Source organism: Struthio camelus, chromosome 5 (assembly GCF_040807025.1).
Source record: "Struthio camelus isolate bStrCam1 chromosome 5, bStrCam1.hap1, whole genome shotgun sequence".
Classification (NCBI taxonomy): domain Eukaryota; kingdom Metazoa; phylum Chordata; class Aves; order Struthioniformes; family Struthionidae; genus Struthio; species Struthio camelus.
This window is the reverse complement of record NC_090946.1, coordinates 18,399,352-18,422,191: the sequence shown is the minus strand read 5'-3', so window position 1 is coordinate 18,422,191 and position 22,840 is coordinate 18,399,352. Positions and strand designations below refer to the sequence as shown.

General features: G+C 47.0%; 2 protein-coding genes across 3 annotated transcripts in view; both read left to right on the top strand.

Annotated features, from left to right (window-relative positions):
* TH (tyrosine hydroxylase) overlaps positions 1 to 14,410 on the top strand; it is a 35,857-nt gene extending 21,447 nt beyond the window's left edge. Inside the window, exon 14 of the mRNA XM_009674434.2 lies at positions 14,152 to 14,410. Within this exon, the coding sequence (XP_009672729.2) occupies positions 14,152 to 14,214 (63 nt within the window). The 3' untranslated portion in view covers positions 14,215 to 14,410. The remainder of the gene's footprint in view (positions 1 to 14,151) is intronic.
* A 1,462-nt stretch (positions 14,411 to 15,872) lies between these two features.
* Positions 15,873 to 21,551, top strand: INS (insulin). Of its 2 annotated transcripts, none has more exons than XM_009674433.2 (3): positions 15,873 to 15,930; positions 16,759 to 16,962; positions 21,318 to 21,551. In XM_009674433.2, exons 2-3 carry the CDS (start codon positions 16,776 to 16,778, stop codon positions 21,452 to 21,454), a joined length of 324 nt encoding a protein of 107 aa, XP_009672728.1. In that variant the 5' UTR covers positions 15,873 to 15,930; positions 16,759 to 16,775; the 3' UTR covers positions 21,455 to 21,551. The 2 variants fall into 2 exon arrangements, with proteins under 2 accessions (XP_009672728.1, XP_068800159.1); XM_068944058.1 differs by having other exon boundaries at positions 15,879 to 15,930; positions 16,725 to 16,962.
* Positions 21,552 to 22,840: the final 1,289 nt, after the last annotated feature.

Sequence of the window (22,840 nt, the reverse complement as noted above, 5' to 3'; positions counted from 1 at the left end):
GTGCAGCCTGTATAATTAATACAGAGCTCGTGGCCTCGTTAGCAATGGCAATGCCATGCTTACTGGCTTGCTGATCATTGCTCCCCCTCTCCTTTGGTGAAATCCACAGCTCCTGGTTATTACGCACAAGGCCTCTAAGCAGGACCGAGCTGGGGGTCTTCGTGGAGGCGTTTGCTCTCTCCTTTCTGGTCTTCTGGCAAAACCCATCAAGGTCTGAGAGCAGTAGCCTCTCCGCTCTCCATGGCAGCAGGCAGTCACTACTTAGCTTGCAAGCCATCGCTCGCACGAGGAGCTGCACTGAAATCTGCTGCCCTGTGAAAATAGAAAGCAAGCAAAACTCAAAGCGTAAAACAACAACATTAGTATATAAGCGTATGAACAGATCTAACGCTTTCACACACAAGACAAATAGCACGCAAGCGGCATGCTTGCCTTGCTTTTGAGAGAAGCAATTACATTTTGGCTTGCTGTGGGTGGGAGGGAAGGGGGAGTTAGGCTGAACAGGGCGAGGAGGCAGATCTTTGCGGTATTTTCTGTGTCCGTATTCTTGGCAAATCCACGACTGATTCCAGAATTATTTGCCCCTCTAGGGAGACACCTGAGAAGCATGAGCACGTTCATATTTACCATTACCCTCATCTATTTGCTGTGTTAGAGGACTTATCCTAATAGTGACGTAACAGGGCCCCTTCTATTTTGTCTCTAAGGCATGTTCCTTTTTACCCAATTTCAAATACATTACTCAGCCCCCTATTTCATAAGCTATATATGAATTGGATTCCTCCTTTCTCATTTTCCCCTGTTTTTCTCCTGTTGCTTCTTCTGCTCGAGCCTTGATGTCTTCTCTGTCCTGCTGTGATATTTTTTCCCACTCCCACTGATCTCCTTCAGAACATGTAGGGTCTTGGACTTGGGGCCACCAAGGCATGGACTGTCCAAACAAAATACAGTGTGTCTGTAAAGCGGTCCCTAATCTGTCACTGCTCCTTAAAGCTGCTAATATCAAGGGCAATTTTTCAGCCTGTTGTTTTGGATACTGTCCTACAATTTTTAACAGTCTGAATCATTCCTTTTACCATTCTGGAGGATTGCAGGTGGTAGGGTACATGTTGTCTTTGTCTAATCCTCAGGTTACTCACTAGGGTTGGAGTTATTTCAGTTACAAAAAACCCCTCCTTCACCTCATGCTATAGGAGCTGGTATCCCACACTCACAGAAAATTTCCTTAAACAGTGTTTTTGCAGTTACAGTGGCTGTATTCCTTTTAGTGGGAAAAGCCTCAACATATCCTGAAAAGATATTTATGATGACAAAGAGACACTGATACCCTTCTTTAGTTTGTGGCTGTTTCTCTGTATGATCCAGTTGCTGTATCTGCCAAGGTCCGTCCGTGGCTTAGCTGGTGCAGTACACTTGGCAGCTTTGATTTTCTGGTTTGCTTTTGTATCGTTGCAAATCTCGTGCCGTTTCTAATTACGTGCTCTATTTCTTGCTTCATTTGGGGCCAAATACAAAGTCCTTGCACTCATGCAAAGAATGATTTGCCTTCCTTCAGCTGGCCTTGTTATCCATTGCTTCCTCTCTGATTCCTGGTTGCGGCTGCAGAAACTAAACTCCCAGACAGCTTATCTTCTTGGTCATTAAACTGTTTCTCAGTATTATTTTCAGTCTTCCCATATGCGTAAAAAAGGCTTTACATAAATTTGATTCCCACTGCCTCTCTGAGCGTGTAAAATAGACCTCCAGTTTTCTTCACTGGTCTCCCACTATGGGCTTTCCATTTCCCTTCTCCCCATCACGCATCCAGTATTTTATTCTACTATCAACACAGCAACCGTCTGTAAAAAGAGATGTGTTGGGTGGTGCAGGGGGTTTGCCTTTTACTGGCTTCTATGCCAGCCTGTACTTCTGCTGTTTGGGATGATCCTTTCTCTAGTTTCACACAACTCATTCTCCCATTCTGCTAACAGCAGCCCTCTGGATTCATTTCTTCCTTTGTTCACACCTCCATGAGTGAACCACACCTTTGGTTTATTCTTGATTTCCTGTAAAAGGACATCCACATCAATATCCATTTCTTCTCTTTGTATGTAAGAGCACAGTATGAGTAGATTGGTATACGACTGGACTACTGATGGTGAAAGCCTGGAAGACCAGTACAGGCCAGATGGCCCTGAGCAGTCTTTCTCATGGCCAGGGAGCTTTTGACCCAGCCCCTGGAGAGGACACAGCTCATGGGGACCCACTTCCCTTTGCTGTTTTTCTGTAACAGTACTGCTCCCGCAGAACGAGCTCGTGTTGGAATTCTTATTACAAATGTCTTTTCTTGGACTGAGAACTTCAGTGTAGGAGCTTTTAAAGCAGCTTCTTTCACTTTAGGTAAAGCATCATCATACTGCTTGCTCCAGCCCCATTCCTGATACTTTTCCAGTAATTTCCATAGCGGTCTGCCAATACTAGCAAAGTTATGGATATGCTGCCATAAGAAATTAAATCATCCTAGGGCAGTTCTGGTTTGGGACTGATTAGTGGGAGCCTTTATTTCACAAAAAGCTTTAACCTTTCTTGTACCTACCTGTCTTTGTGTTTCACCAATTACAAGTCCGAAGCAGTTGCACTAACTGTGCCATATTCAAACTGACTTTAAATTCTGTTAAAATTCAGATGCTTCTCTCTTGCACCTCTTCTTCCACAGCTGCAGTCCCCAGACCATCATCCACATTAAGGTAATACCTTTTCTTTGTCCTCTGGAGACCACTGTTCTAGCAGGTGCTAGAGCAGGTGCTATTGCAGGTGCTCTGCCCTGCAGGATGCCACTAAAGGTATATTGTTTGTCTCTAAATGTGAAAGCAGCTCTGCAGATTGATTCTTCCCCTGCATTTTGCCATATGGGCGTTTGCTGCGAACAGTGGGGGTGCGTTTGGGCAGCAATTTCTTATAATTCATCCGATGTCCAAGGAACCTGACTCAGCGCCGTGGCAGCCAAGGGAGCGGGAGCCACCTGTGCCCCACCAGGAGTGGGTGGCTAGTACATAGTGTGGTGTCCTGCCAATATTTGAGCAACTCCCCATCAGCTCGTTCAATGCTCTCCATCTTCCTCCAGCTTATGGATAGATTAATGTTAATGCTGCTAATTGCATCTTTGTCTTACCTATATGTTGGGCAATTTGATTAAAAGCACTTGTCAAGGGGGGTGCCCAATGCACAGCGAGGAAAAGCTGGTGGAGTACAAGCTCTAATCGACATACCCACTTCACTCCCCTGCCTGCCTGCCAGCGGTGGCAATCCTAGCTGTTGTTGTATATGCTGCTATCCTCAACTCCTCTTTCTTTTCCCATTCCCATATATCATCCCCCAAATCATTTTCCTCTAATGGCTCCCAATCCAGTTTTCTCCAACACTTCCTTATGATACAGCAATTATTTTTAATTTTTGCATCCCAATCTGCTTTAGCAAGGGTCTTATTTTAGCTTCACATTTACTATGATCAGGTCCCTTTTGAGCTCTCCCCTGCTCTAGGGTGAATCACTGCAGTATATATGTTAACCCCTCTACTTACTTTTGCAGATTTTCTTCCTCTTTTTCTGCATTCATTTGATTCTCCAGTTCCAGTTGTATGCCCCTATTGCATTTTTGAGCCACTAGATGGTATTCCTTTTCTAAAGACAAATTTGTTTTAAGTTTCTTAGCAGTCTCTTTTAAAACCCAGTTTGTTCATCAAAGCAGCTGACTTTTTCAAGTTGCATTGGCTCAGTTGGCACAAATGGTTTTGGCCAGCTCCCATAACAATTCCGCCAGTAACGGCGGCATATCCTCGAGTTGCACTTCATGTGCTCTCCCATGACCAGGGAACATTTGTTCTGTATCACCCATGGGCTTCCTAGGGGCTGAAGTGACACATGGAGAGGTGCCTACCGCCCCTGCTGTAATCCCTGATAATGCTGGGGTTTCCTGTAGCCCTTTAGTGTCCTTCTTTTTAGGCTTTTCGTGAGTTCCTAAATTCCTTTTTAGAATTTTCCTAAGCTTTCAATTCCATCTTAAGGTTCCCATTAAGTATTGTGTGCAATGATATTACAACAGACCAGCCAGATTTAGAGAATTGTCTTGCAAGGACAATCAGAGCATTCAAAAAGATCACCTAGAGGAAAGGCACTTGGGGATGACCTGTGCATCCCTGCATTGCACCCTCCACCAGAAGTGGCTCTGAATCGCTTTCCCTGATAGGGGACCAAGTTGGGGGAGACACAAATCCCAACCAGGATGAGCCAGAACGCCTTTATCAATTGTGCTGTTAGTATTAATAGCAGGTAGCTGCTAGACAGCATGTTGCATGTTCCCTGACGCAGATGCATGCGGTTACCTGGCCGGAGCAATAGCCGGGAGCCGCGGATGCAGGCGCAGAGGGTTGCAGGGACACACCGGTGCCTTGGAGGCAGCTGCTCAGCAGGTCTCTTACAGGATCCATCAGGCATACCTCCAGCCCTGCAGCCACTGCTTTCATGGAGGCAGTTGTTGATGCTAGTTGATGTTGGTTGTTGGTGCGTGGTACAGGCTCGGCCACCTCTTGGTGTCCTGAGTCCGTCGGTTCTTGCCGGCTCCCCAGACCTCACCCAATGGGTTTGCAATCTGTATAGCAAGGGACCTGGAGAGAGCTTAGGTGATGGGTCAGCACAGGGTAAGCCCTACTGCACGACAAGCTGTAGGAGGAATAAAGGGCAAAGCCTTCCTCTGAGCCAGCCCCCACCGTGTCCCCCGGTCTTGGTGCGTACCAGTGCCTCACTGAACGGTCTCTCTCTGTTGTCACCGCTGCTGCTGTGGATAGATCTGTCTTTCTGTCTCTCTGTGTAAAGAATGACAAAATAGAGTTATTTTTCGTTTTGGAATCGTGCTGCTGCTGACATGATATTAATAATAAAAAATATATTTCTGGTCTAGCATCCCGAGTTTGGCTCTTGCACCCTGCTCCTTTCCAGACTCAAGGCTGCTCTCTTGCCTGCGAGCAGTATGCAAAGTATAACCTGGGACCCATTAAGGCAGAAGAACTGCAACTTGCGCTCATGCAGAACATTAACTTAGAGGTGGAAAATGATCCCTTGTTTGTGGACGAGCTGATCTAAGCCTTTCTTTGCCAGGACATTACTAATTGCACAGTAATGCATGGAACAGTAGTTGGGAGGTCTTTTTCAAATAATAAGCCAACATGGGACTTGCCTTCACTAATGCTTTCTCTCCCAACGTTTCCCACTATTTCTGTTTAGTTCCAGTAACGCTAGTAACGTGGAAATGCCGGCATATGCCATATGCCCAGTAACCTACTTGTCTGACCCCTTCAAAGGGCTCTGAGCCTCCTGCTACTTTTGGAAACGCTGTTCTGGTTCGTGGAGGATTAGATCAGTTCAGATGCTGTCTAGATAGAGGACACGAGAACTAAAAACATGGAGCTGGCGCAAGCTGAGGTGCCAATACAGAGGAACGTGCTTATGAGCAGACCAGTATTTGTATGGTAACACTGTGAAGATGGTTTCAGGGAAGGCTGCAAGTGGGTTTTCTGCCCACATCAGAGCCTGCGCTGCACAGAGGTACCAGCAGCCAGCCTGCTCGCTGCAACTCTCTCTACATTACTGTTTCCATCAGACCAGTGGGACCACAGCTCCACGAAATTGTAGAGGAAGATATAAAGACACATGCAATCAGTCATTTATATGCCTCGCTGCAAAAAAGTCGCATGAGGAAAATAACTGGGTAAAACTGAAGGTAATTCTCTGCAATCCTCAAAATACTTAATTGATATTTCCTCAGTTCAGCTTTGGGGTTACTCTCATTTTTCCCAGGTGTTAAGCAGCAGCAGCATGGTCTGATTTGTGCAGGAACAGAGGAGCTGGGGGTCTGTGCTAAGGCGCTTGCCACCGTGGGTGGCCGTGCTGCATAACCCCCTTCCTAAATGTGTCAAAAGTAATAGGGTTGGATTCTGCTTACTTAAGCCCGGGGAACATTTCAGATGACCTGAGCTATCTGATGCATCCATATAGGCCTGGCAGATGTGGTACAGGATACCCGGGAAGCAACTGAAGACCAGAAGAGGTGCCTACAGCCATGTAGGTGTTTCGGACTCTGGAGTTATCCTTATGCTTGAGGAAACAAATACCAGCCAGCTCTGAAGGTATGGCTTTTACAGGAAAGCCAGACTTACCCTGGTTAAATCCCTTTGAGAACCGCATGTAGAGCTGGATTAATGTATCACCAGCACGGGTCTGGAGCATGCATCCAGGCACCCCAGTGCCATCTGAGAGTCGGCTGTCTAATTTAGGACTTGTAAGGATACCCTATATCTTAATAGTCCTCGTTAAAATGTTACAGCTTTAATGAATTCATCTTCATTACACGCTTGGGAGGTAGAAAAGTACTATTGTCCCTGTAAAAGGCTGGCAGATAAAAGGAGACAGAGAACCAGAGAGACTCAAACCAGGCACAGAGCCTTAAAAGTAATTACCTGCCGAAGCAGCTTCGGGAAGACGTGTCTAAGTGGTAGATCTGGGGTTTGAACCTCTGCCAGTCCCCTAACGACCAGACTATCTTTCTTCTTGTGCTGGGTCGGCACAGATCAGACGACTTAAGTTATTTCCAAATCCTGTACTTTCAGGTATGCACAAACACACATGTACCAGCCCCCCTGCAGACGTGAACTGATGTGAATAAAACTGCAGCTGACCTGAGTTGTCATTCACAGTGCTAACCCTGCTCACATCAGACTTTCTTCTCCCCAAGGACCAAAAAAGGTGCTGCACTTTCCAGTTCGGAATTTCATTTCAGTTTTCCAGCACTTGTTAGTTATGATGTTTGGGAAAATGCTAAGTTTCCTAGAGGAAAGCCAGTCTTGTGACATTGTTTTGGCATGGCCAAAGGCAGGAAGTATCAGAAATCTCTTGAAAACTGACCAGGAGAATTTTTTAACTGAATTTTGCTGAATAGAGGGCTTTGCAAAGTTTAGGAAAGGGCTCAGATTTAAAAATCTGTATATTGCTGCACCTCCGACATTGTGCTAAAGCAGCCTCACGAAGCTCTCGTTGTGCAGCTGTCACAGTTCGTGGCGACAGATCAACAGAAGGAGCATTCAGAGCCTGGACGTTTTGTTCCGACTTGCAGGTGCCTTGTTTCCAGTGAACCAGGGGTTTCTTCATGTCGATATCAACAAATTTGCTCCCAGAGGGACAGGACCCATCCGGACTCCTGGCTCATCCCCCAAATCTTCTGCCCCAGAATTGTGGAGGGTTTGGATCCAAATCTAAATTCTCAGGATAGAAACCCCCCAAATCCAAAATATTTTCTCTGGCCCCAGGCAACCGCTATCACATGTTTCTATATCTAATGCTCAGAGGCTTAGCTTGGGAAGCGGCAAGTGTTTCTGAAACTCACTCGAAACACCGGTACGAATTCAAAGCAAACCACGGGAATGCAAGACTGAACAGGCTTAGCGGTGAACTCCAGCGCCTGATGCAGTCGCGGCCCATCCGCATCGATTTTCCTGGAGGGATAACAACGCAAAACCCATTTTTATTCTTGACGTTACTTCTACTCGGTCTCTCTGTGATTATTTTCTCTGTCAGCTCTCCGGGCACAGCAGGGTGAATTGATCTACAAAATATTTGCAGGGACGGTGGAGGATTAAGTATATCACGCAGATAGTTCAGGGCAACAGTTGTTACTCAGAAAGGCAGGGAGAAAAACAGGGTGGGGTAAGGGAGTTGTTCATTTTCCTTCCCCTAAGGTCAGCCTTAAATAACTCTCCCACCTCCCTCTGAGGCCAAGACAAGATAATAAGGACAAAAATGTCAGAGCCAAGCGCTGGGCCCCTCTATTTACAGCAAAGGCCAAATCGCTAATGAACAGATCGGGGCTTTCTTTCTAAACACCGATAAGCGGCAGCTTTGAATTAATGGCCCCAGACCCTCCTCGGCTGTAAATCCACGTGAGCGGGCTGTCGGTGGTACCCCGTGCCCCGAGCCCCTTCCCGGGCAGCCCGGCGGCCCGAGGGAGCCCCCGGCCGGGGCGAGAGCCCCCGCAGCCCCGTGGCCGCCGGGGGCTCGTCCCTCCGTGGGCGCTGGCGATTCGTGTGCCTGTCTCCAAACCGCCTGCTCCCTCCCTTTCCGCCGGCCCTCTAACACTAACAAGCCTTATCAGTAGGATTTACACCTCGTTGTCTAGGAACCTAAATAAGCTAGTAGGCGAAGCTACGAACCAGTTATTGCTGTGCCTCCAAATCCCTAAAGTAGCTTTAAGTGCTCAAAATGATCCACTTACCCGGTGATTATTAACGGTATCTGACCCAGGAGTCCTGATGCCTTGGCAGAAAAGATGGGAGTGCTATAAAGTGTGGCCTGTCCGCCTGCGTGGGGGTGCCGGAGGGGAGGGAATGTGCCCTCGGCAAGTCCACAGCCCCTCCTGGCCCCATGGAGCATCTCTGGCGCGAGGACTAATCAGCAAAGCTGTGATAAAGCTGGAGAGAGGACATGCCTCCAAGGAGCAGTTGCATGCGAGAGTAATTTTTTTTTTTTTTAAATCATCGGATGCCGTGTTAGAAAAGGTCCTTTGGAGTATAGCTGCACAGGTCAGCACAACATTCATTCCCACGCAGGTGAAGCTTTGGGGCTTTGAGGGGAGAGCAGAGAAATCATAGCTTCTGTCTTGGGTCCAATCCAACTTGAAGCACCCGAAGCGCAAAAGCTCACAGCGCACCATGAATGCAAAGGAGTGCGATGCACCCCCAGATGGCAATTCACATCTCATAGAGAAAAGCTGGGCCTCGGGGCAGTGGCACCAGGGCGACAGCAGCTGAAATCTCCAAGAGTATCCTAATGGCAATAACAGCAGCTTTTCAAGTAAAGTTTATTCTGGAAAATGGAGTTTCAAAACATCATATTTAAACTCAGCAGAAAGTGCCATGCAAGAATGAGTACATTGCTCCTCACTGTTCTCTTATAGTACCAATTACAACCCCTGATTTTATCAGCAGGAAAACTGTGGCAGATGTCCATCATGCCTATGCTTTTCAGCATAACGGCAAAGGACCAGATCTCCTCCTCTTCTGTTCTCAAGGGCTTCTCCAGGCATCCAAGTCTTTGCTCTCCAAGAGGTGTCTGTGTTATCACCTGCTATGGAAGTCATGGTGGTGGCGCCACGAAAGGTTGTTCCAACTGTGTTTTTCATGATTTTCTTGCTTACAGCTTTGGACATTGGAGAAAACTCCTAGATGAACTTGATGGACCTCTCATGGTCATTTCCTGAGGAACAAGTGAAGATTCTCTCTGGTTGCTCTCATGGACTTCCATGACTTTGAGCCATGAGGAAGGACAGATGTGGTATCAGTGCTGAAAATGTGTATTTTTGGATTGGTGCTGATCAGGCTACTTTTCTAGGGTTTCTTGAGTCTATAGAAGTTATTTGCTGCTTTTGATGTTCATTACTTGTCCTCTACTGGGGTGTCATCACTTCTTCTAATGTTTATCTTTCTGTGCCAATGACTGCTTTTGGGCCATTAATAGCCACAGATTTCATCTTCTCCTCATTGATAAACAAACTAATTTGTTCTGCTGTGTCTGCTAATAGCTGTGTCTAGGAACTATTAGCAGCTCTTAGATGCTATTTTCTCCTCCATCTTCTCAAAAAAACCTGTGTTCAGTAATATTTTAACAGGCTTAGAAGAAGCATACCTGTTTTTTTTTCCATTTATGTTTATAGACTGGCATTTGTTCTTCACAAGATGGATGGGAAAGATTCTGGGAACTTTAGAGATCATTAAATAAGGTCTGTTTTGGCAGCCAAACCAATTTCCAGGGGCAGTGGTCTTAGGTGAGCCGGGCCTGGCCTAAGGTCAGGGCGTCACTGCCAAGAGGATGATCTGAGAGTCAATGTGGGGTCAGGAGCAGGGACCAGAGGGTCTGGATCGTATGACACCTTGAGTCCTAAGCTTAGGAAAAGGGAAAAGGATGGGGAAATGGGCATAACTTCTTCCTTTGCTGTGCGCTAGCAGTGTGGAGAGGAGGGAGCACGTGGAGCTAGCCCCAGCAAGCTGTCTGCAGAGCAGCACCAGCCCTGGGGCACTCCCCAGTCTGTTAACAAAAACTACCAGCTCTTCAGAGCTGCTCCATGGAGCATCTTCCACCAGGAAGCTGCATCTCCAGGTGTTTGGATGTACTTACTGCCTTCTCCTAGCTGTCATGGAGCAGCCTAGATGTTAAAGGCTAGCCCAAAGGTAATGAGAATGGGTGGGAAAATCTAGTTGGCTCTACTGGACTTTGGGCTACACCTTCCATTTCATGAATCAACCCTTTGTGCTCTAAGCAGCAAGATAATGTCCCCGGCCTGGAAGAGCCTGGAAAATTGTGAAATCCAGAGTCTGGCAGGAGTGTCTCTCTTGGGCCTCACGGCTGGAGGGGAGATGGGGACAGCTCACCAGCACTGCACCCAGATGGCAGCCCGGATTAGTTTATAGAAGCAGCTGAGATAACTTTTATCCCAGTGAATGGCCTCCTTCTCAGCTTGCATAATGTCCCTTTTGAAGGCAGGGCATCTGTCATTGTATGGCTGCAGATAAGCTGTAGAGCCTCACCCTTGCTATAGCAGCCCCCTCTCCCCAAGAGGCCACAACGCCTGCCCCACCTGTCCGGGGAAGGCCACCAGGTATCTCTGTAAGCATTGCAGGATTCCTCCTTTTGTTGCAAGGATTCACATGATTAAGCACCCTCCTTGGTGTCAGATTCATCTCCCTGCCCTTTGCTTCCTCTTCCCATCTCACGTCATCACTGCTGGTGGGGCAGTAGCACATTGTTCTGGTTACATGTCCCAGCATAGCAGGGGACGTGCAGGGGCATCTTCTGGGGGCTGACCATCCCCAAAGCTGCCCAAAGCAATTCAGACCCCTTCCGGTGTCTTGGGGCTGCATTTTGGCAGGCCTGCTGGCAGAGCACGAGGGCGCATTGGCAAACGGTGTTGCCCTGGGGCTCTGTGTTTCACAAGCCACCAAATTCACCCTCAACAGAGAGGAACACACAACATCACCATAGCATTGATCTCTGCTCTGCTTCTGGTGCAACGTGAAGCCACATCCCGACATGGCCGTAATCGCTGCCAGCAGGTCCCCAGAGACCTGCCAAGGGCAAGACTCGATTCGGTGGGGAAAGAGCTCCAATCGCTACTGCAGTTCCTTCTGCAGGTCCTTACCTAGAGATGCCGTTTCCAAACAGCTGGAGGCTGTCAACTAAGTCTGCTAAAATTGGGTGTGCGAAGCAGCCACCCGCAGCCTGGGGACAAGGCAACGCAGCCCCAGTGGTGACTGCTAAGCACAGCAGAAAAGCGGCAGCCGGAGCCGTGGCTCACATTTCTGGGTCCCCAGGTGCTTGCTAAGAACTTGCTCGCCTCCAGATCTGACCTTTGCTTTCAGTAAAACTTGCACAAACTTGTAATCGTTAACTAGTTCCCGTGTAACGGGCTTGTTATTTTTCAGGACAGGGTTCGAAAATGCTAGACATCTACAGTAGTAAAGATTTTATTATGCTGGCAACAGACTGTAAAACTTGATTACATGACACCAGGGATTGCCTAAACCTCGTTCCCACTGATGCAACTGCTCAGGGTCGGGGGGTGACAGGAGCGAGGGAGGTGGTTTCAAGTCACGTCTGGAGGTGATTTAGCATGAAGGGCAGAAGTCAGGAGCAACCCACTCCCACCCAGGGAGTCCTTTTATCCAAGCGATCAGAACAGGGAGCCAAACTGTGGGGGTAGAGTGGGCTGGTCGCAGGAGGCCACAGGAACGAAAATGATGAATGAGATCTTGGCCCATGTCTTCCTGATCAAGTGAAAATCACGGGGAAGCCCAACCTGGAAGGAGTGAGCTGAGATTTCCTGTAGAAAAAGCTTTTCTCTTGAAAAATGGGCTCTCCTGTCTGCTCCCTCTCTCAGTTTGCTGCTGACATGGGAGTTTTCTCTCTAAGACAAAACTTTCCACAGTTTATATCCATATTTTGGTTAACCTTTTTAGCTTGCCTATTTTTCTAAATCACTGCTAACATTTTTCATATTCCAAAGGTCCATTTATGGTAAGAAAATACGGTTTCCAATAAATAATCAAAGTTATCATATTTTGGAAGGAAAAGAAAGTTATTGTAGGAAACTTTTACAAAAAAATTGGCTCATGTTGGACTTTGAGCCAGCATGATATCTTTTTTCCTTTTAATAAATCTTCCAGCCTATTGCTGTGACCCATTCCTGTGGTCAAAAGGCTGAGTGGGGATGAACGACCAGATCGCGCTGCTTCCGAGGCACGGGGGGTCCCAAAGGGTCCTCCCCTAATCCCCAGCCATGGTGATGGATGGGAGGATCCGGGTTTGGAAACAAGAGAGCAGGGTCCCTTTTGGAGGGCAGTCGGCCATGGGCAGAGGCAGAGTTCACATTCCTCCTTTCCTACCCCGATCTTCTGCCATTTCTGTAGTGCCTGAAAGTTGCCACTGGCGATGAGGCTGAGGATGCAAAGAGAGTGCCAAGGGGCCTGTGGCCTTGTCTGCCACCCTGCTCTGGGAAGGGGATGTCCAACAGGAAAGGATAATGAATAAAGGAACCTCATTACAATCACCCACTGCCAATAAAACGTGAGTTAGGATGAACTCAGGTAATGTTTAAAAATGCGAGAGGGAGAACCTTAAGCCCCAAATCTCAGCATGCGATTAACCTGGGGAACTCCTTGCTCCTCCAGAGTGTTTTCAAGGCAGGTATCAGTCTGAAGTTTCATTCTCCAGCAACGTGCCTCACACAGGGCCATGAACACAGGGAAACAAGTGCCAATGGGATTTGTAGGGTAATTTTGAAAAATTGGCACCTTAGAGTGACTCACTGCTCTGGGGGAACTTTGGGTGGCAAAAAGCTTGAACACCATTCCTAGAGTTGAAAATCTATTTCAAACAGAGTGAAATGTCAGGTTTTATCCCGTTGAGCTAATAATTCCCTATCTTTTTGTGGCAGAAAGAAGGTCTGAGTAAGTGAATTCCCTGTACTCATATGTCCCTGAAACCTGAGACCCTCTTCATGGGTATACCACTAGGTCATTCAAGTACATCAAATATTTTTTTGAGGGGCAGGGAGACAGAGATAATGTTACACATTGTGCAGAGATGCTATTAGCTCTAGTTGAACATCACAAGTTGGATTTATTAGTGTGAGGACGAAAGACCTACATAGCAGGGGACATAACCGATAACCTTGTCTCACATCCATTTGAGCAAATAAGTCTCCTCCCTGCACACTCATCAGAGATTTAGCACTTTTCCCAAGCCTTTTTGCAATCACAGTCATTTAGCAAACACATGATACTGCCATGACAGAGGCAGATGGGATTCACTACGAACTAGATGCTGATGGAAGTGTTTGGGAGGAATTACTTCAGCTACTTAAGAAATTGAGACTCTGGTCTGAATCTCCCGGCATTCTGCTGATTTCAGTGAACTTCCTTCTGATTTACGCTGTGTATGGAGAATCAGACCTATTCTAAATTCAACAACGGAGTTCAGGCTGATTGGAATGTCTCCTTTTCAGTACTTGTAATCTAAAAATTCAGAGTAATGGGAAGTTTGAAGATCATCTAATCCCTGACATTTAAAATGCCTTTCACTGTCTGAAGGCCTTTGCAGGAAAAAAAAAAAAAAAAAAGAGAAGCACGTTTTAGGCAGAAAGCATGTTATTAGCGGCAGAGAAGAAAGTAGGTCGAGATAGCACAGAGCTGTCCAGGAAATGGGGTAATGTTGTGAAAGCGAGAGCGGAAAGCTTCACATGTTTTTGAAAACAGGGACCAATATCAGGGTCATGAAAGCCAGTGGATTCACCCTCAGGCCCATAATGGCTTCTTAAAAGCAATTTCAGCCCTTGGATCCTACTTTTAGGGTAATGGCCATGTAGATCATGGAAGCGTAGGTCTTTGCAAGTTGATACTTTCCAAGCATGATTTAATGAGCAGTGAAATATAGGCATCAGAGCAAGTTTTGCTGACATCTGAGTTGAAAAGCCCTGAAATAATAAAGAATCACAAATCTCAGAGCAGCTGTTTCAGGCTCCTTACAAATGCAGGTAGACAAACCAGTAATAATTGCTTTATCTTTTTCTTCTCAGCCGCTATTGCTAGAGAAGGAGAGTGGTCCCTTCCCGCCCCACACCACGGGAACTTTGGACTGATGTTCATCAGGACTGCAGCCTTCGTGGGCAAATGTCTTCACTCTGCTCGAGATCTTCTTTGCTTGGCTAATAGGAGACATTGCTATACTGGTTTATATTCAAATCAGTTTTCCAAGGTCCCCTTCACAATGATGAGTGCTGACCATGCATTTTAATCTTATAACTTAAATTCTGAATAAAAAGCAAAGTGATAGAGAATTTATGAGGTCATGGCCATGAGAATTTGTTTCCTTGAAAAGGACCAGAGTGTCAATAACCAACAATATCCTGGTTCCTGCTAACTGCCTCCCACTTTTCCTACAGCATTCTGAACTTCAATAGCCCACCACAGCCTGTCCTCTCAGGACATATAACAGCATCACAGACCCAACTCAGATAAGCCAATTTTGGCTCACATTAACAAGAGAAAATGTGCACACTGCAATGGCTCGCATTAAACATGGTAGTTGCTCTGCCTGCTGTCAACAGCGAAGTGCTATTTGTGAAGTGATGTTTCTCCTGAGCTGGTGGAGAAGCTGAGGAGTTAAAAGAAGTACCTGAGCTTGGCCCCAAGATACATATCCACTGAAGACAAACACGAAGGGTTCTTTGCTCTCCTACCACATAAGATCACCTACAAGCTCAGGTCCCATTGCAAACTTTGGCTGGAAGGTGTGAACATGGTCAGCTGAGCCACCTCAGCCAACAAATCAATAGGACAGCCTTAGCTGAAACATTTCTGATAACTTTTTTTTTTGTCATGGAAGACTGCCAATTGCTTGAAGCAGGCTATTTCACTGGAATTTACTGGAAACGTTTCTTGGTGTCCAAGACAGAGTTTCTAGTAGATCCACAAACAGAAAAGTCAGGGCATCCAGAACTCTCACCTGTAAAAGGCAGAGATTGCATTTCTAATTCTAAACAGGAATATGAATTGGTACTTCTCAGATAAAGGAAGGAACTTGCCTTTCAGGGGATGAAGGGAGAAAGGCTTATTTTTCTTAATGCAAAATTTAAAAATGTCTAATTTTGGCCCCACACAGAGCTAAAAACATCATCCACTGTTTCCTGCAAAATGCAGATGTTGTTCCTCGCCCAGCCCAAGCCCTGGGTGTATGTGTCCAGCTCTGCATTGCGTGGGCTGTGAGTGGGGCCTCAGATAGCCTTCACTGCAATAATGTGTTTTCTTTCCTCTAACACCTGACAGTGGCATGGTCTCACTGACAACTTGGTCCCATTGCTGCATACTCGCTGAGGTGATGTTAATCAAACATGTTAACATGTTTGCCTTTAATTTTGCACTTCAGAAACAGCTGTTGAGACAGACAGGCTGCTGGCCACCTCAATGCCAGCAGTACCTATTGCCAGCATTAGTGTAATCACTACAGCTGTAATAGCACCATTATCTCCTGCTAAAAGGGTCGCTGATGGCTCAGGACAGAGCTGCAGGGAAGCAAAAACAGGTCAGACCAAATGAGATGGAAACTGCAAACTGTTGCTTCTATCTTAACTTGCCAAAAGACCTGTTGGTGCTACGTAGAGAGAACTTAATGTGCCCAAACAGCAAAAATTTTGGCTAAGGCGTCACTGAGAAGGCAGACTTCTCATTAGCTCTTGTGTCATTTGGGCTAATGTAAAACATATAAATATGGGAAACAGAGGATGGGGAAATTGCTACCAAACAGTCTTCACCTCTGGGAGCAAACTTCTCTCCATCCCTTGCTGCCACTTCTTTGGGTAAGTCTGATAACCTCCCTTTTAGCTTTTACCTGTGTTTTGTGGAGCTATTTTCTCAAGTGGATGTAGCTGCTAGTGAGAAGTGTTGGCTTGCTAGTCCGAGAAAATGAGGTCTTCTCAGGTCTTTGAGCCCATTATATTGTTTTTGGGCCCTCACAAAGAACGGCCCCTTCTGACTTGGCACAGAGGGTTTTTCCCCTGAAGGTGTCCGCTGATCTCTGCTCTCCTGGGCAGGCACGTTAGAGGGCTCAGCGCAGTGAGTCTTCCAGCACACAGGCCCCCCATCAGCAGTCCAACCTCAGGGATGAGCAGTTTTTGCCAGTGCTGATAGATCCAAGATTTAAGCTTGCACTGCACTCTCTAACACAAAGCCTGAGGGATGCCCTCTGCACGCAGTCACAGATTCTGCTTGGAAAAGACACCTGGATTGTAATCCTGCAAATTTTGCAGAGTGTCTCCCTGAGGGCACTGCCCCAGAGCTCAGAGCCAGGGGTGGGATGCGGGGGCAGCTGCTGCTGCTGGGTACCCCATAGGTAGGCAACTGGGGCCCAGTTTCACTCTTTGCGGGAAGTGAGCAGGGGGACCAGGACTGACAGGAGCATGTGGATGGATACGGACGGTCGGCTATAATTACTAGTCATGTACTGTGACTTGCAAAGCCTGACATATAAAGCTGTCCTTCCCTCTCCAGCCAGAGGATCTTCAGAGGGCCCACCTCTTTCTTTGGTCTCAGGTTTGTGCTAAAGGGGCTGAAGTGTTAACGTGTTTGATTACAACTTAATTCTCCCTTGCAGGCCTTCCACTCTCTCCTCTCCCTCTTACCCCCAGGTCTCACCCTGGTCACTATGGCTCTCTGGATCCGATCTCTGCCTCTCCTGGTCCTTCTGGCCCTTTCTGGCCCTGGGACCAGCCACGCAGCTGCCAACCAGCACCTCTGTGGCTCCCACTTGGTGGAGGCTCTCTACCTGGTGTGTGGAGAGCGGGGCTTCTTCTACTCCCCCAAAGCCCGGAGGGACATTGAACAGCCTCTAGGTAAGTGAGAGCTCCCCAGCAGCCTGGTAAGGTACCTTGCCAGCTCTTTCACTGTTCGAACGTGTTGTCTTCAAGCAGGAACTCATATGTTATGTGTAGACACTTGGTGAAGATATTGCTCGGTTGTAACAAGCTACTTCTCCCTCCAGGCTGGTCTGTGACAAAAGAGGAGGCCCAGATATGCTAGAGGTGCCCTTCTGCACAGACAGGAGGAGTGTGTGCAGCACAGGGCTAGGGATTAATTACAGTAATATGCTCCTTTTCTCTGGTAGCAACCAGGAATCCAGCCACTGACTGTGACCATGGTTGTATACTATTTGGTGTAAAAGGCAACTGCCTATCCTGGACAGTGATGCCAGGAATGTCCTCAACGGTGAATGCCAGGAATACCTTTAAAATACCAACAACATCATATTGCCAATGAAAATCTCCTCAGGTTAAAAAGGTGGGTGGGAGGGCAGGCAGGGAAAGGGGATTTATGAGGCAGAAGGAGTTGTCACTGAAATCTTAAGCTTGTCCACCCGTCTCTTGGAAATCAGAGGTTGAAAACAGCACCCATCTCAGCCTTGTGTGGCCATTACACAGGCTGGGAAGTGATCATAGAAAATAAAGGTGGAAGGAACTCAAGAAGCCCTCCTTCTGCCCCAAGGCAGGGTCAGTTATTCCCGTACCATTCCTAACCCATGCTCATCTAGCATGCTCTTAAAAACTTCCAGTGAGGAAGACCCTCCTGCTTTCTGAAACTGACTGTTTCAGACTGACTTGAAATGTTTCTTCCCAATATCTAACCTGAATGGCCCTTGCTGTAAATTATTCCTTTTCTTCTTCACAGTGGACATGGCAAGAGTCTGCTGCTTTCTTCTTTATGGCTACTTTTCAAAATACTTGGAGACCGTTACCGTGCCTAACCTTAACGTGCTTTCAGCTAAACCCCTCCCCAGCTTCCCCAATGTGCCTTCTTAGGTCATATTTTCTAGATCTCTATCTGTGCCAATCATTCTCAATTTGGTCCCCATCTTTATTGAACTCTGATGCCTGGAGAAGTGCACAGGAGTCCAGCCGAGGCCTTACCACCATCAAGTAGAGTGAAGAAGAAAGTGGAAGAATGAAGTCACATGTTTTTCATCCAGTTTTCCTGCCTATGCGTGTGGTTTGCCTTTTTCAAAGCAGCACTGCACTGCTGACTGGCAGCGACGGTTGTTTCCCTGGAGTCCTTTGGCTCTCCCTCCGATGCACCAGCAGTCCTTGAAGGACTGTCCATCCCTTGTCCTGTGGGCGCAATGGAGTCTTCCTGCCTCCGTCTAGCATCTTACCTGACTCTTAATGAATGGCAGCCCGTCTTTTCAGAGTGTGTCTATAGTTTGCCAAGGTAATATTGAATTCTAATCTTGCCCTTCAGCAAGCTTCCCAGAGCTTTATATTGTCTCTTATTTCATGGCAGTAAATGGATCAGCTAGAGTATGCTGTGATGGAGCCAGTGTCCATCTTAACCTTACCGTGTATAGCAGATTAAGAAAACAAAAAGCTGCCATTCTGCAAAATCAAAAGAAATGAGGTGGATTTGCTTGTTTATTTTGCTTTTTTTTTTTTTCCAGTGGAGCAATTGTTTTGTAAATCAGTAGCAAGGGAAATGCAGTTTTTTCAGTACAGAGATGCTCTGCTTTCTGTCACCTGCCCTGCCTCCAGATGAACTAGACTGCAGCCCACCAAGGCGGGCGTTTCTCTCTAATCCCACTCTGGAAGCTACCAGCTTCCAAACAGCTCTGGAGATTCCTGAACTTGTCCTAAATGCTTCATCTGAACTTTTTGTCTGGGAAACAGCATGTCCTGTGCTTCTCAGTTTCACTTGTGATCTAGTCTGAACTCTTGAGGAGCTGCAAGCAGAGAGCAAATGTCTTCTATCAACAGTTAAATTTCAAAATTGGAAACAGACTTGCAGAAGAGAAACATAACAGTAAAAAATACAACTTCAGTGCTCTGTATCCGACTATTCCTGAGCTGTTACTTAGGAATGGTATTTGGGGCATTGTGCCATACAGGGACCTGTTGGAAACGCTGCATTTCCATGGCTTGGTGACAATCAGGTGGTGTAGGTGCAGTGACATCAGAGGTGGGACCCAGAGGGCTAGAGTATTGCACAGGAGCCACAGCCTTTCTCATGATGGGATAATCCTCAGACTGATTCCTGTGCCACTGCCTCCTCTCCCTGGAGGCAGAGAAGTTCTCCACTGGCTGCATCCATCCACCACCAACAGCCGCTTCCCCCACCTGAACGCTAACAGGAACAGGGAAATCGGAAGACACAGAATGACAGAATTTGTATTTATTTCGTTAAGCACAATAGCAATCTGTGTAAGGTCTCAGGCACAAAATATTGCTACAGTAACTGAAAATGCTCTGTGGCAAACTGAAATCTTTTTACCTTTTACTTCATTGTCCCCTGCAAAAGCTGGAGAGGCAGGACTCGGACAGAAACGCAGGCTGCAGCCCCCTCCGTGCCGAATCTCTGCCCCAGGTTCCAGCACTTGATATCTGAAAGTGAACGTAGGTGGGATGAGGCGTTTTGGACAGCTGCCTTTGAACGCTGTGTTTTCCATTCATGTCTAGACACAGCCAGGACCTGCAGTGCTCAAGCTGTAATGCAAGGATGATGTCTCTCCTGGGAGACTGGTACTCACGGTTCCTCTCAGCTTCATGTCCTCTATAAATTCAGCAAGTACACTCTCTCCTCCATCTTCTGAGTTACTAATGGAGATTTTGAACAGGACCAGGTGCAGAAGAGACCACCGCCAAGTCCCACTCATTTTAACCCTCTAGCTTCAAGATGAGCCATTACATCACCTACCCTAACTACAATATAGCTGTCCCACCCGCTCTCCTCCCACCGAATAGCGGTTTCATTTGTATCCGTATATGCATATACATACGTATATATATGTGACTGTCCTGTGAAATAGTCTTAGAGGTCTTAGGAAGGTGAAGCAAGATAACGTTATAGAAGACAAGTAGTTGGTTTGCTATGGTTTACTCTGAAAGGCCAGATGGGCTGTTTGATTTGTTTTTGAAGTTTCTGAAGACCATCACACATGGGTTGAAAGTTTTTTTTATCCATTTGTCTAAATACTGTAGGGAGAATTTCATTAAAGCCAACCAGTCTGAAAGGTCTAAGAACTTTCTAGCTCTTTTTTTCCAGTATTTTAGCCTGAGCTAATGCCTCTCTGTCACATGAACTGCTTGTACTTACTGTCTTCTCCCAGCTGACCTGAAGGATGAAGATGAGTAAATCATGAAATATCCACTAGATATATCCTCTTCCACGAAATGTTGGAATAAATCTTTTCTAAGTTTTCCTCCCAGCACACTAATACAATGATTTCTTGTCACTCTTGGGTCTTGCTCATTACATTATGCTTTGGGGGCTTTGGGATTTTGCATCTTGTGCTATACTTTTATACTGCCCTAGAAACCTCATCTTATCCTCACTTTCTGTGCAGTTTCTTTTTGTACTGAAGTCACTGAAGACCTCCTGATTTAGCCATACAACCCGCCCAAGCCTTGGAACAACTGTTTTTATCAGGTTATTCTTTCCTTCCTGCAGGAAAATCACTGTTTTATTTGCCATTTTCTGTGTTTTCGGTGGAGAACTAAAACCCGAACAGTTTTCTTGACAAGTTTTCAAGTTCCCACCAGCAAATGACACATTTTGTCGAGTTTTGTGTGTGTCTAAATACCCCAGCTTGGCATTCCTTTTAAAACTTGTCCCCAGCTGTGAGCACGGACACACACACAATGCTTCTGCGATCGGCTCTAGGCTATATCCAGGCAGCGAGCAGGAGCAAGTTGCTCAGGACCAGCTGGGAAATGCATCCAGCCCTGGGATGAACTCTTCCTTGCTGTCCCACAGACGTCGCCGCTGTTTGGTCCGGCTCCCAGAAGAACAGCTCACTGCCCAAAGGGGGGGGCTGCGCTTCCAAGCATCTCATCCCTGTGGAGCAGACAAGCCCATTTTACCATCTTATTTACTAGCTGCTCACCCCAGGGAGGACACAGGGTTTCTCTTCTTCTCCGCATGCCTGCCTCAATAAAACCTCCGTATCCCTTTGTCCCTCGCGCTGCCAATATCCACGCGGCTTGGCTCCTTTCACGCACCATCCGATTCTTTCGGGAGAGGAAACACAGAGGCCAAAGGTGCTACAAACAGCATCAGTGTGGAGAAATCTTTGCAATGGTCCTCCTATTTTCCGGCCTGCTCCGGCCAATGCCAGTGTCTAAAAGGTTCCCTCTGCAGAGCTCGATAGCCAGGACTGATGCTGCATGGAGTCCCATGGCTTATCTTTTTTTTTTCTCCCTGGCAGTGAGCGGGCCATTGCGTGGTGAGGCAGAAGAGCTGCCGTTCCAGCAGGAGGAATATGAGAAAGTGAAGAGAGGAATTGTTGAGCAATGCTGCCATAACACGTGCTCCCTCTACCAACTGGAAAACTATTGCAACTAGCAGAGAGGCCAGCAGCGGGGAGAACGTGGGTGAAAGGGAGAAACGCGCACTTACACTATTGCACCTTCAAAGCAACTGAATAAACGCTGTTAATCTGTTCAAAGCATTGTGCCATTTAATGCATCCATCTCTTGGGGTGGGGGCATTAGCATTTATTTCAGGAGTTTGTTGTCTGTGCTCTGGTAAGGCAGATAGGCCTGGAGCAACCCATTGTTTAACACTATTTTTCTGCCATCCAAATGAACTGCCTGGGACTTAGGAAGGAGGATTACACAGTGCTAAAGTGGGTACATAGAGCACCCTAGTATCCGTGGTGCCTTGTGGATGCGGTGGAGAGGGCAGAAGATCTGAATGAGATTTATCTTTCTAGGGAAATATTGCTAAGGCATATCTATGGAAATTTCATGCTGACCAACTTCCTGCAGTTCACAGCCCATATATAGAAAAGCAGTTGGGAAACTGAACTTCCTCAGATACAAGACGGAAACAGTTCAGATTAAGCAAAGAATTAAGTCATCTGTTAATTGTACAGAGGAAAATCATGGCCAACCGCCATGACCAATTTAGAAAGTGTATCCAGTTCTCTCCTCTGCCAGTGGCCCAAGCAGGGTCCTTTAGCAGGACGTGCTTGTTATTCACAAGTATTTGACAAATCATGTACAGAAAGCAGATTTCAGCCAAAAGGAGTTTCCCTGAGCTGTCTGCCGCCGGCACACATTGATTGCTGTCGACGTTTGCGGCTGAGCTGTGGTGCATGCAGCCCACATAGTGGCTGCCAATCCTCGAGCGGGGTAATGCTGTCTGCTGGACCATTTTCATTCTCTGTTATTTTTGCACCCACAAGTCCAGCTTTCTCTGTGCCTCCTCCTTTCATGGAGCAAGGGTGCATATCTCACACCAGGGGTGCCCTGACACTTGCAGGTCCAGTCTCAACACACTGCATGTCACGTCCAGAGGGTAAACTGTGCCACAAGGTACCTTGCTTTGATGTGTTCCCTCCTGGGGGTTTATCCTGGTGGAGTTGGGAGATTCATTTGTGCTATTTTGCTTTAGGAGAGCAGGGGCTTCCAGAAACATGCTCCCAAAAGCATAGTCACCTCTGCTCTGAAGCACAGACATCCTTGAGGAATTGGAGATTGCCGATAACCAGGTGTTTCATGGCAGTGTCCATCCACCTGCAGCCATGCACAACCTGGCAGAGCAGCAGCGGGCCCGGCTGAGTTTTGCTGGTGGCAGTTTTTGAAAGCCAGTCTGGGAGGAGACTGTGGTTTTAACAGCTTCTTCCACTATTGAAGCCCTGTGGACGGATACTGCCTTTCTGGTCCCTCCCAGGAGTTCAGCTCCCGCTTCCAGCACGAACGCAAGTCTAGCGAAACTGCTGCAAGC

Excerpts from the sequence above, each read along its gene's own strand:
- INS (XM_009674433.2), top strand. The coding sequence starts at position 16,776 with ATGGCTCTCTGGATCCGATCTCTGCCTCTCCTGGTCCTTCTGGCCCTT. Across the intron at positions 16,963-21,317 it reads GGACATTGAACAGCCTCTAG|TGAGCGGGCCATTGCGTGGT; the intron begins GTAAGTGAGAGC and ends TCTCCCTGGCAG.